Source organism: Hippoglossus hippoglossus, chromosome 19 (genome assembly GCF_009819705.1).
Source record: "Hippoglossus hippoglossus isolate fHipHip1 chromosome 19, fHipHip1.pri, whole genome shotgun sequence".
Lineage (NCBI taxonomy): Eukaryota > Metazoa > Chordata > Actinopteri > Pleuronectiformes > Pleuronectidae > Hippoglossus > Hippoglossus hippoglossus.
The window spans coordinates 19610090-19623070 of record NC_047169.1 but is presented as its reverse complement, the minus strand read 5'-3'; the positions used below and the strand labels follow the sequence as shown (position 1 = coordinate 19623070).

The window sequence follows — 12981 nt, the reverse complement described above, 5'->3', positions numbered from 1 at the left end:
TACTGTGATATATTTGGAGCTCTTGACACAAATGTCCAGAAAAAAAATCAAAGCACATGACCAAGTGGGATCAATGGTATAGTTACACAGCCGTGCCATCTCAATTTAACTGCCAACTCCCTCCTCATAGATGAGCCATCTGATGATCCCTGCATGCCAACCGAGCTCAGGGTCTGGTTACATTTGTCACTCTGTGTGGCCATAATCCTGCTGCAAGTTCTCAGTTGAAGCAATGTAATGGGGATTTACTGCGCAGCCCGGAGCAGGACAGGGCTTTCCCCATGTTGGCTTCCACCCGGGGCAAGTGGCAGAGCTGTGAAGGATGATGAGGGGGAGGATGGCCAGAATGGGCTGAATGGCAGGAGAGAGAAAGGAGCCACCGAGTGGGCAACTGCAAGGCAGAGAAAAAGGATGCCAGGCCTCATAGTCTGACACAAGAATTATTTTACAGAGCAAATGTTGTAACCATGAAATCAGGCTGGATTTTAAATATACACAGAGAAAGATATTTTCGAGTCGCAGCCCTCGACATGAGCAGATTTTCTCCCAGGGATCCATATTAGAAGAATTTGTTGTTGTTGATTGAGGATTAAACTGTTTAACTGTCTACTTATACTGCATGTAGGGAATAAATCTGGATAAATGACACTCGAGAGTCTAGTCGGTCATAGTTACACATCCAGTAATTAGGATCATTTCTAGCATATTAACACACTGAGATAATGCAGTTTTTCAAAAATAATGAAGGATTTACAGGATTTGAGGATCGCAGTCAATGCAATCCAGTGAAGAGCCTTGTCATTCAAATGGAAAATATAGACAAGCAGTATTTACTATATGTATGCACAGTTTGCACGCTCCCATGAGATACAGATCTGCCCCTGAGATTCCTGCCTTGATGGATATAAATAGGAATCACTTAATTTTCAATCCGAACAAAATGCAACACCCACATCTCTTTGCAGTATGAAAACGAGGAGTGAGCAATTAAAACTGTTTCAGTTATCATCGAGGCGCCTGACAGACTGAACCTATCCGGATGAATTTGGAGTTTAATGGTGTTGCCAAAAAATAAAATAAACTCATGTAAATAAAACAACACCTAGTGCAAAGCATGACATACGAATATTTTTGTCACCATATCAGTTAAAGTTTTGCTCTAATTATTACACACACACACACCACCCTAATCGTCATGTCTGAACATCCAGCTAGTAGTAAACCGATATTTCCTATTGCATAAAAACCCACCTATCTAAGAACAGATAGAATGTATAGACAAATTGGAATAGAAAACGTCATAGAAAAAATTGGTTTTGTTTAAAAATGTTAGTATAAAAGTACAGAAATGTTTCTTGCATGAGGCTTGATGCTGGATTATTTGTCAGAAAGCTTATATTTAAATATAATACTTTAAAGATGTGACTATGAATTCTATTTTCGTCAAGTTAATTCGAATAAATTTGCAGATCTGTTGAAACCCAGCTGAATGAAATCAATATGGTACCTGCATGGCACCGCCTACAATAATAAAGTACATCTATCTATCTATCTTGAAAAGTGACAAAATAAATGCGCTCTGATGCAAAGTGGGTGAAGTGACCCTCTAAAAAGAGCATTTGCTGAAAGATGTCGGAGCTCAGCTGTCTGATCTCCTGATGTAAAATGGGATAAAAAACGCTGTCACGCTGTTGAGTGGTGTACTGGTGCCCTAGTTAGGATTATTGTTCTTGTCTTTTGATGTTAACAAAGCATGGAGGACAGCTCATGAACTTGGATGTGCGAACACCCTATCTGATCATCAGACCTCATCGTGCATTTCCACATCTGATGCTCCATCTTCCAAGGCCCTGAACCCCCCTGTCAGAGCATTTTGTCACAGCTTCTCATCACCAAAATGTAATTCATCCCCGTGTTTTTCTCTCCTCCTGCTCTTGTTTGATTTCGTTCCCACCGATCAAACAAATGGGCCGTGGTTTTTCTAGCAAGCTCGGGATCTGATTAACATTTTTTTTTCCTTTTCCTTCCACTGAGAAAAGAACCAAGCACCAATTATAGAATTTTAGCCACAAGTGGTAAAGTCCAAAAGGCGGCGTTGTGAAAAATCCCCTTAAACGTTTTGTTTTAACTGAATCCTAAGCCGCTCTCTGAGTCAATGGAGGAGGCTAATTGGCAGGTATATGTCTGGCAGGTAGCAAGCCCCTTCTTCAGGTGACAATCGCTGATCGTAAACCAATTAAAAGAGCACAGGCACCGCCGGCAGGGCCATGCACCATTTGCCGCCGGCAGGTTTATGGGACGTAAAATGGATATCTAACAGCACGTTGCCAGCTTGTTTTGAGTGTACCCAAGGTGGCGCCTGTGCTGTAGGTGGAAATAAGATTCTGAAAAGTGAGGGAGCCACTGTAGCGTGGGGGCAGGTCTGACGAGGGAAAGCCTCTCGGTGGTGGGATCATTGCATTCAGAGTGCAGAGGATGGTTCCTGACAGCCAACACTGCACACCAGAGGCTGTTTGATGGGCCTCGAGTATCTAACTAAACAGATTTGGCTCCACTGGAGACAACAGTTGGAGGAGAAATTTTCTCCTACCTATCATGGTGAAAGATTACATCCTGCGCTGATATGCTGCCGCAGTATTTTTCCACTTTGGTACACAGTAGTGTTTTTTTTCCCCCTCTCTAGCTTAGTGCTGAGGTATCCACAAATGGAACAGGAAACACTTTGGATCAGTTCAGCTTGACTTGTTTTTTGAAAATGTGGGAAAGGGAAAGGAATCTACCAGGATACCGCGGGTACAGCAGGATGTCACTCGTGTGTGGAGACATTTTCTACATCCACCGCACTCTCAACTCCCAACTTAGATTGACTTCTTTTCCTCGAAACCCACAAATAGTCCGAATACACAACAGTTGCTTGATGTTTCAGTTTTTCTTTGTCTCACGTCTTATGAGTTGTGATATTGTGTCATTTCGGGCTGTTTGAAGAACATTGTAAGGAACAAAGCCACATGGCTCAAAGAAACCAGGTGTCAAACGCCATTTACTGACAACTGAATTAATAATAAACAAAGTAGATCAGAAAAATGCAGAAATTCTTTTGAAATAAAGTAGGACTCCTTTATCTTAAATTGAGCTCAACTAAACTAAGAGCATTGTAATCACACTGACTCAAATGTACTGCTGCTGTATAGGCAAAGGCCTGATTGAGGAATAATTGACTATTCTTCAGATTGACCTGAATACAAACAGAGAATAACATTTTAACCCTGATTCAGACTAACTTAATGCACATGAACTTGGTCTCTCCCACCTTAGGGACTGTCTTACGTTGTGCCACAGCTTTTGGGCGGAGCAAAAGTCACGATTGATCCAAGAAAGTGAAAAGAGTTCAAACCTAAAATAATGTATCCATAACTTTAACTTGAGTTAAAAGGTTATATCTACCATGTTCACTACCACAAGATGTCACACTAGCTCCGGTGTTTCGTGGCCAAATCAAATGATCGGACGCCCGCACCTCCGAGACCTCCCACCAGCCACATTTCCACATTTCAAAATGTCCCGACACACACCAAGAGAAGCAGGGAGAAATGTGTGCGATGCTTCGGTTGGTAAACTTGTGTGAAGCCCGCAGAGTGGATATAAATAAGGTGCCGTTGTGGTGTTTCTAGTTTATCACCACCAGATAGATGGCGGGCAGGTGACAGGTGTCATGTTTACATCCCCGCCAATCGGAGCTTGACCCGATAAAAACTCATAACTGCTGCAGTCACTTGACCAGAGAATACAGCCGCAATATAAAAAAACCTGCAATATACCAATCAGATTGATGTTCCCTTTAAAAGAGAGATGTGCTCATACCTTGGCAGAGAGCCAGTGTAATAGCAGATTTGAAAGATAGTAAGAGGGAACTTTTCTCTGCAGAGGACACAGATCGGTCTGTGTACAAACTCAGACTAACAGTGAACGAGTTCAGATTTAATCTTTAGGGAAGACTTGCGAAAGACAGGAGGGTGGTTTAAAGAACGGGTGTAAAATCACAGCCGGGTACATTTTCAGCGTCAGCATTTCTCTCAGCTCATTTCATGTCATCTAAATACATTCAGACCCACTTCTTTCAGTGTACACATCACCATCTGCAGCGGCCAAACATTCAGAAATAGGGACAATAGCATTTCTTCAAGAAGATGTACACAGCCTGAGGCACGCAGAGGCCGTCCCTCTTCAAATCAAACTATCTCGCCCAAGCCTCTCTCCTTCACATGAGCCCCCTGCCACCGATTTAAACAAGGGACAAAAACAGCAATAATGAACTGGATCAATACCATAAAAATAAAAATAAAAGAATATAAAAACATTCATCAAATGTTGAAGGTTGATGAAAATGTTTTCTTGGTCATAAAAATAAACAATAAATAAATTTTGGTCAGACAGCCACCATTTTGACCATCGCTAACACAAAGAAAGACAATAAAGTGTAAATTTGTGTTTTGGGGTTTGGAAATTTCAGATGTCTTGTTTACTGTTCAAATAATGGATTCCGTGGAGAGACTCTCTTGCCTTCTCTGGAGACTCCCACGTCTCCTCCATGGGATTCTGCTCTACTTACTGTCTAAGTGTTGCTTTTACAATACACAGTCATGCTGGGTGACCTTTGGCCTTCTCATCTGCTCCAACAGAACCAATGTGCATGTCGATAAACCTTTACTCCAAGGTTACACAAAGAAAAAGTTAATGTGCCTTTCAGAGTAGAAATTAGGGGAGAATGCACAGTATAAGTGCTCATGAACAAATTATAGTCTGAATTTAAGCTGATGATGTTTTCCAGTTACATTTTGCTTGATCCCCTCCAACATATTATATAATTACTAAAGAAAAGAAGTCAGTGTATGGTGTTATTGTGGAAGGAACATTTGAACATAATTTTGACTCATTAACTGCAGCATTAACAATATATACTTTGTGTAAATCAGTGAAAAATCTGTGCTAACCCGATGACTACGTTGTGGTCCCGGTGATGAAATATACCGGAGAGCCAATAACCACACCCTGAGCTCTGGTGTTTTTATGACCGACATTTCACGCACACTTGGTCTTTCTGCTGGAAAGCTGTCTCTCAAGACAACTTGAGAAGAAGTGGTTGGGAAGTCTCAAGTTGTAAAATCGTCAGAGCGTCATCTCTTCAGTAAATGCAGCGTTAAACCACAAAAGCAGCACGGAGTTGTGATCCAAGCCATTCAGGAGTGGATCCATTTTCAGGACAGACAATAATCAGTTTGAAGAATTCGTGGATCGGATTAAATTCGGATTGTTTGGACAACACTAATTTCAAGGAAGTGACAACATTTACAACATTTGTTTCTATTTCCTTTGCAGTTAAGACATTTAGCTGGGTAAATGCAGATGCTGTATATTACCTGAACTATTATATTCATATGCATTAACTCTGTTATAAATTAGTAGTGAGCAGCTTCTGATTTATTTATTTAAGTAAACATTGACCCGTACCAATGAATAAAGTAAATACTTTAACTGATTTACTTAAACTAATTATGTTTTATTTCTTACCCGACTGTCTACTTTGAAAATTACCCTGAAAATCTAGAGACAAATTTCCTCTATACAAACCTATTCACTAAACGATGTGAAATCCTCATGGGAAGAGGGATTGGGGGAGACATATCCAGAGACCAATTGGAAGAGGTGCTTAAACTGTTTGTGTTAAGTTGGGACTTCTACAGTGTAAACTCAATCATAGGGCTTAAGACTATTTAAACGGCACTCTGAGAGCACACACCTCTGGCAAGGCCCAACAGTCCCCTAATGAAACCACATTTAAACAAACTAGATCCAGATTTTTATTTGGATTTGCACCAAATTGCCCACCCTCCACACCAAAATGTGATGGGTTCTTCTCCTAATCTTCCCCATCTGTGTGCCAAAGAGTCCTTTGGCAAGATACTGAACCCTAAATTGCCCCTCATAGAAAAAAAAGAGCTGTCCAGAGTAAAGACTAACGTTCGTTACTCCTGTGTCCATATAGGACGTTTGAAAAAAGCGTCCCTGCTCTTGTTGTAATGTAAACACGCTGACTGACCATGTATTGATCAATAGATGAATATTTTTGTTAATATAATAACGTTAGTTGATATTGTTTGTCACTGTAACATTGTTGGTTGGCCATGATGACCTAATTCCTAGGAGAAGATTTTCTTGCCCGACCCCTTGTGGCTCAGTGTGGAGGGGGACACTTAGCGAAGGACTCTTCATATCAAGGGGTAGGGCCAAGGAAGAGAAATGGAACAGGGCCTTAATGGGGTTAGGGTCGTCTGCCCCCCCCCCATTTTCTTTCAAATTGCTTCAACTTGAAAACATCTGACATACACTCAAAGGGTCTTTAAATAAATAATATGGATAGAATGGGCTGTGTTGTAGTTTGTAAAGTGACTCCATTATCTTGCACTTTCAAAATGATGCACGTTTAATGTTTTATTGATATGTAAGAAGTCTGTATGTGTAAACATGACTGTTATTTGTTATTTGTTGTGTTATACAAACAAAGACTGTTATACTTTCTTGTTTATTTGGTTGTATTTTGTGCACTATGTTGCTGTAATTTAATTGTTTTTGGTTTTTAGCATATATTCATATACTTTTATATTTATTTTTGTATTGTTGTTTTGATTTACTGACTTTGAATTTGAGTTTTTGACTAAACAACTAATTTTGTAAATGTTGGTTTACTTGAAAACCCAATAATTATAACATAGTAAAATAACTAATTACTCTGGACCCAGCACTGGAATGACTGGTTCAGCGAGGCATGTTTGCACTGTAAAAACAACCAGAGGATGTGAGAAAGCAAAGGTAATTGAGAGAGCTTCCGAAAGGATAAGCAATATTCTAAAAGGTCAGCCTCAGTGATACCGGCCTGAGAATATGATTACATTTGCCTGGCTAACCTTGGAGCGCAAATGTTCTAAGATGCTGGACCACGCTTTTTGACCTCCACTGAGAGACGTCTCCGAGATGCCAAATCAGCCATTGGTACCAAAGCTGAGCGGAGACTAACATTATTGCTTTTCCTTGCGAGGAAGAAGTTTCATTGTCATTTCAATTTCTACAATATTACTTTGGCTGCCAATCAAATAGGTCCTGAGTTTTGATATGAGCCCACATAACAGTCTGATGACAGAATATTCAAAACCTAGATTGTAGCGACGTCCCCGGAGTTGTTACACTGATAATCTCATAAATAAGCAATATATGAAATAGTCGGGGAAGTAGAGAAGTGCCTCTTTGAAAATGAGCAAACGTCGTTACACTTTTACGTGGCCCCATGTGCATGTCAGTTCAAATTCACAAACTGATACATTTTCACTGGCATCTTTTATCACCACTCACTGTCCATGTAGACTAAGAGAGAAACAATACTGACGGAACATATTTTCTGATTAGAATGTTATTATATTGGGTTCATTTGCAGTGAAAATCCTTCCTTGCTCTATTATGCCGCAGCCATGAAACCCTGCCGGCTGCAGAACAAGGTGGGAATTCTCTGCACGGCCACAGGAGGATCATGAATAGGGGTTTAACAGCTCCAGCTGTTGTACGGTGGTTAGTAAAGCAAGTGTGCCGTGGAGAACTGCTCGAAGAGATAGCTGAGATTTAAACGGGGCAGCAAACCGCCAAGTGGTTGGTGCCAGAGGGAAGGACAAACGGGCACTTATTTATGTATGCCCGTACGCACTGGGAAAGTTGTTGCATTTGCTTTGGGAAACAGATGCTTTTACTTACTGTGCACACACCACAATACCTTGGTGCGTAATCATGCATCTATGGTCTGCTTTTATTTCCTAAAAGGCCCAATCCCTAACACAGCAGCCTTCACCACAATATGCCAAGGTTAATTCTCAACACCACAAGACCAACTTAAAAAATGTAGTCAATACAGAAAAAGTCCGTCGAGATACCCAGTTTAAATTGAGGAGGCATGACTTAATGTCCGAGCCAACGTAAAGGCAGGCGGCTGTGGCTCAGGCGATAAAGTAGGTCGACCAACTTAAAGGTCGGCGGTTAGATCCCTGGCTGAATGTGTGACCGGAAATAGGAAAGTGGTACTTTGAGTTTGTGCGTGAATGTGACTTGTAGTGTAAACCGGTTAGAATGACCTGACAGTCCTACCTAAATGCAGTCCATTTACAGACTGGCTCTACTGGCTCCCCAAAACCTGGGTATTTTCTGAAGGTCATTTTGATAACAATATAAAACACTGATTATTTTTTACTGTGTTATTTAGTGAGGATAAAGTGAATGACTCATCATATAAAAAGGCCTTTGTGTAGTTGAATTGAAAGGTCTCGGGGTTAACACTCAGCTGTAATGGCTGCTGATTTCTCACCCCAACCTTGTTGCTCCCTATGCATGATCACCACACTCCCCCTTATTGTATAACTAGCATATAATTAGGATTTTTAATCCAGGAGAGTCAACATATCCAAATAAAAGAAATGTTCATGCTCAGAGAGAAAGGATTAGATTGTTTTTTTCATCTATTGTATATTTGTTTTAAGCAAATGCCTTACCTGAAATGTGATTGACTGTTGTTGATTCATTTAAATGCAAACCCCAGACTGTAAATGAAGATGGACGATATGATGGCTCCACAAAAGTCAAGCAAAATCATCTGGATTTCCCCCCCGATGGTTGGCTGCAGTAAACATCCTTAACTTGCCTCCTCCACGTTAGCAGGTGGGACATGGGACAAAAAAAGTCCAAACTACCACGGCTTCATCCTCCAATCGCTATACGTGTGTTTGTATCCAGGATATTTGGGCTAAATTTTTGGTCATTTCTGGCTTCATTTCTAATCGTCCATCTTTATATACAGTCTATGGTGTGAACCTAGGGGCTGCTCCTCTTTGGACTTTAAGCAATTCTCAAGGGGCTAGATTCATGTTTTATATGATCTAAAGTTTATGTAACTGAGAAGCAACAGATTCATCTGGTTTGCTTGTTGTTTTTAGCAAGTGCCAAATGCAGGACTTAATCCAACCACAAAGCCTGATTTATCTGTAAGAGCTGAATCTCATCATGACTAACCTACCTTTTTAAACCCTGTCACCAGACAAGAACGCTTACGATAAGTAAATAATAGTATGAAGGCCACCATTAATGCAAACTGCAGCACGATGCACATCCGTCCACCACCCTGACCTCCACACCCTGGCTTTATGCCTTGCTACATAAAGAGGAAAATGACTTGCTGCATTTACGATGAACATACGTTCATAATTCCTCGGGATCCTGGGCCGGTCTGTCACACTTAATGTGCAAGCATGCATAGTTTGTAAGCAGTAGAGGACAGGATGAGGAGCGCTGCTTAAAGAGAACCAAACCTATTAAGCAGCTGCAGCAACTGGAATGTGTCAGAATGCCAACAATCAAATTACATTTTCGAACCCGTTATCTCCATCTCCTCTGAAATGTCCTTCCATATTTTACATGGCACAGACTGTTATTACGGTAGTTTGTTATAACTGTTGCCGCAGTAAAGAGAGAGTCTCCTCCGGAGAGATGCGTCTGTGAGATCTCGCAGCTTATCTCTGCTAACATTACAATAAATGAGGAAGAGTTCATTGAAACCCATGGTCCTTCTTGTGCATTTGTAGTGACAGCAGGAGAAAAGTTCTAATCTAATGGTGCTGGTGAGACTTCATGAGTTTTGAGCCTTTACCACTTAGTACCTTAACTTCCACCATATCAAACGTCCTTGCTAACTAAACCCAAATTTGACGTTTGCATCAATGAGTATTCACAAAGTGTCCTAAATGTGAATTATCGCAATTGTTCTCTCCGCACACAGACGTGTGGTCCTCATAAGGAAAGATATTACCTTTAATTCCCACAGTCTCACACACACACACCTCAGCTCAGCAGAAAAACACAATCTCTGGAAAATAATTGGCCTGACACGCAGATGCACAACAAGATGGAGAGGGTGGAAGGAACAGTGCGGTGCCGTCAATCAATCAGCGGAAACACATAAGCTGTGTGGGAAGGACAGAGAGGTCTCGTCTGAATGAGAAAATAAAACTATTGCCAATGGCAAGGTGGCCTTATGTTATCCTAAATATGTAATGAGCTCTGACTTCTGCATCAAGCGCACAGTGCGTTTAAAGTGCATGCAGGGAAATGAGTATTATGTGGGGAAACTTGTGTCGCGCACACTGTTTGAGGCCTACCTGGAACAAAGCTCCCCTGCACCACCTCCTTGTACGCCCACCATCCTTCGTGAATCTTCGGTGTATTCGGCTGTGCTGTGAGGAGAAGAGACACAGACACATCAATCACTTGGAACTGAAATTCAGACAAGAAAGCAAAAAAAAACAAGTTTCGAAGCTCTCCAACTAAAACAGTATTTTTTTTCCCCACCCTCATCATTTCCAGACACCCTGCTAACCTTCTCAGCGAGAGGGCTCGGCAAATGAGGTCTCCTGAGATGGCCTTGGAGCAAAGGCCTCCCATCAGAATGCAACCTCTCATTTCTGTCCAACTGAGCACGCACACACGCACACACACACACACACACACACACACACACACACACACACACACACACACACACACACACACACACACACACACACACACACACACACACACACACACACACACACGGATACTCCCTCGTGATGCAATGCCTCCCGAGACATTAGCATGGAAATGCCTGCTGTCATGTGAGCTGTGGAAGAAAGTCCCTGATTAGAGCAAGGTGGTACAGTATAATTGAGGTGAGCAAAGGTCTCAATACAAAGAGAGAGTTGTGATCGAGAATTACCCAGAGCCTTCAGGATATTACTTTTTACACCTCAACTTTTTTTTTTCCCCTGTTCATTCAGCAAACACGCAAAGCGCAGCTTAATCGAGGGTCTGGAGGTTACCCAGCTTGCTTGTCTTTTTATGGAAGCCGCGGTGGCTGAACAACACAGCACCCTCCTTTCCAAACAGCCTTGCTGCAGTAACTGCTGGAGAACAGGTTCAATTTCAGAGGGGGTGGGCCAGTTGAACACGATCCAGAAAAGGCTATTTTCTCTAAGGGCAATCTTCACCGGCACAAGCTGGAAAGGGAGGAAAACGGTAGTTGGCCTTTCATCGGGAAAAAAAATAACACTGTTGTCAATTCATTTCTCACAATGATAAATTGTTTTCGTGAATTAACTTTAGGTAAACACCACTTTTATCCTGCATGAAACAACCCCCCCAAAAAAAGGAAGACTTAAAAACAAAAGCAGAATCACTCCAAGGTGCTTTTCCAACAATTTTTATCTCTTTTGGATGAAAGAATTTAATTTCATGTTGAAATTGCAACGTGCATTCTGATAGACACCTTGGCAATGCACAAATTAGTCAAATTCTTTGGCGTAATAATCATCATGAAAGGAGATGATAGGAGCCTCTATGTCTCCGGGGTGGGATTATTAGAAGTGTTTTTTCTCAAACCTAAAAAATGTTTCTTTCTATTTCTACAAACCCTCTTTCCTGTCTGTTCAAACACAACATTTCTGCTTCTCACCTTTACTGGGAAAGCTTGATTTAATTCCATATGGAAATCTGCCTTTACCCTGTGACGCACCAGAGTGGATTTTGAATTGAAAAGTTAAAGATAAGTTACACCAGAATTTATAAAAGCAAATCCTTTGGCCAGTAGATGAAGTCGTGGTAACCAGTGAACTCAGCTCTTATTTAGAGTTGTGTTGACCATACTTTCCATGTCCACTGAGAGTTGCATACTTGTTCTAGTCCCGGTTATGTGTACTTAAATTCCTTAAAAGATGGGTTGTACAAATGTGGGTACTATATATTGTACCTGGAGCATGCGCAGTTGATGCATACTGTCAGAGAGGTTAAACATTTGGGGCTGCATGCGGACATGAGCATAATGGGGTTTGTTCCTACGCTAGTGGACATAAGTGGGTTACATTCATATCACAAGGACCCTAGTGGACCCCCAGCTGAGCGCCGGACGCAGAAACTATGAATTTGACTTTAGAACTTGGTGAGCTCCGACACTAAACTTGTGCTTTCGACCAAGAGCAATATAACACCTATTAATTTAAAAAAATGAAAGTGGTACTCAAAAGCAAGAAGTAATTAGTTACATTACTTGGGTCTTTTTAACAACTCCAAGGATGTTGCATCCACCCAGCGGCTCCTATATTGAACATCAATATGTGGTTTAATGAGCAATCAGTCCATGGTTTGGAGCTCATTACTGAACAGCAGAAGTTTATCTCCAGTCACTGTACACAACAGAGAGGCTTCATGACTCAGACACACTCTCCAATTTCAAATAAAGCCCAGGTCAGTTTTGAATGGATTTTTACCAGTGGCTATAGCTGTAAATACAACTTTGGGGACACTGAAATTTGTATTCTTCCTCTTTTTGTAGAAGCTAGTTAATGATCCAACTTGCAATTTCCAATATAATGGACATTTTCTAAAGTATCTAATGTGTTGTACAATTCAATTTTTTAAGCAGAGCAAGCACTGAAAGGTGATTAAAAACCTTCATTTAGTTGGGGATTTATTACTTAAACACCCCAGGTAAATCCAGATTGTTCACACTCTGTATTCTTATATAAATAAGGTGACCAGATTCTTTACCAGATTCCCTAAGGGAACTGCACGTGCACATGCATGTGCTTTTGCATGCACCACAGTTGTTTTTCATCAGGATGGGGGACAACACTTTGCACACATATACCGAGTCCACCTTTCAACACCATGGATGCCAGGTACCTTACAGAAGAAGGACTGAGCCACCAGGACACTGATTGTGGCTTCAGTGACAGCTAACTGTTAGCGTGATGTCAGGCTCTGTAAGAAAGAGCCGCCAGCAACATACAGCCTTGACAACTACACACTGATTGACTGACAGCCATTTAGACCAATCACTTGTGAATTCAGTGTAGGATGGGA

General features: G+C 41.3%; 1 protein-coding gene across 1 annotated transcript in view; it reads right to left on the bottom strand.

Annotated features, from left to right (window-relative positions):
- Window positions 1–12981, bottom strand: part of ca10a (carbonic anhydrase Xa) — a 240247-nt gene that overhangs the window by 199482 nt on the left and 27784 nt on the right. Inside the window, exon 2 of the mRNA XM_034569647.1 lies at window positions 10245–10319. Within this exon, the coding sequence (XP_034425538.1) occupies window positions 10245–10319 (75 nt within the window). The remainder of the gene's footprint in view (window positions 1–10244; window positions 10320–12981) is intronic.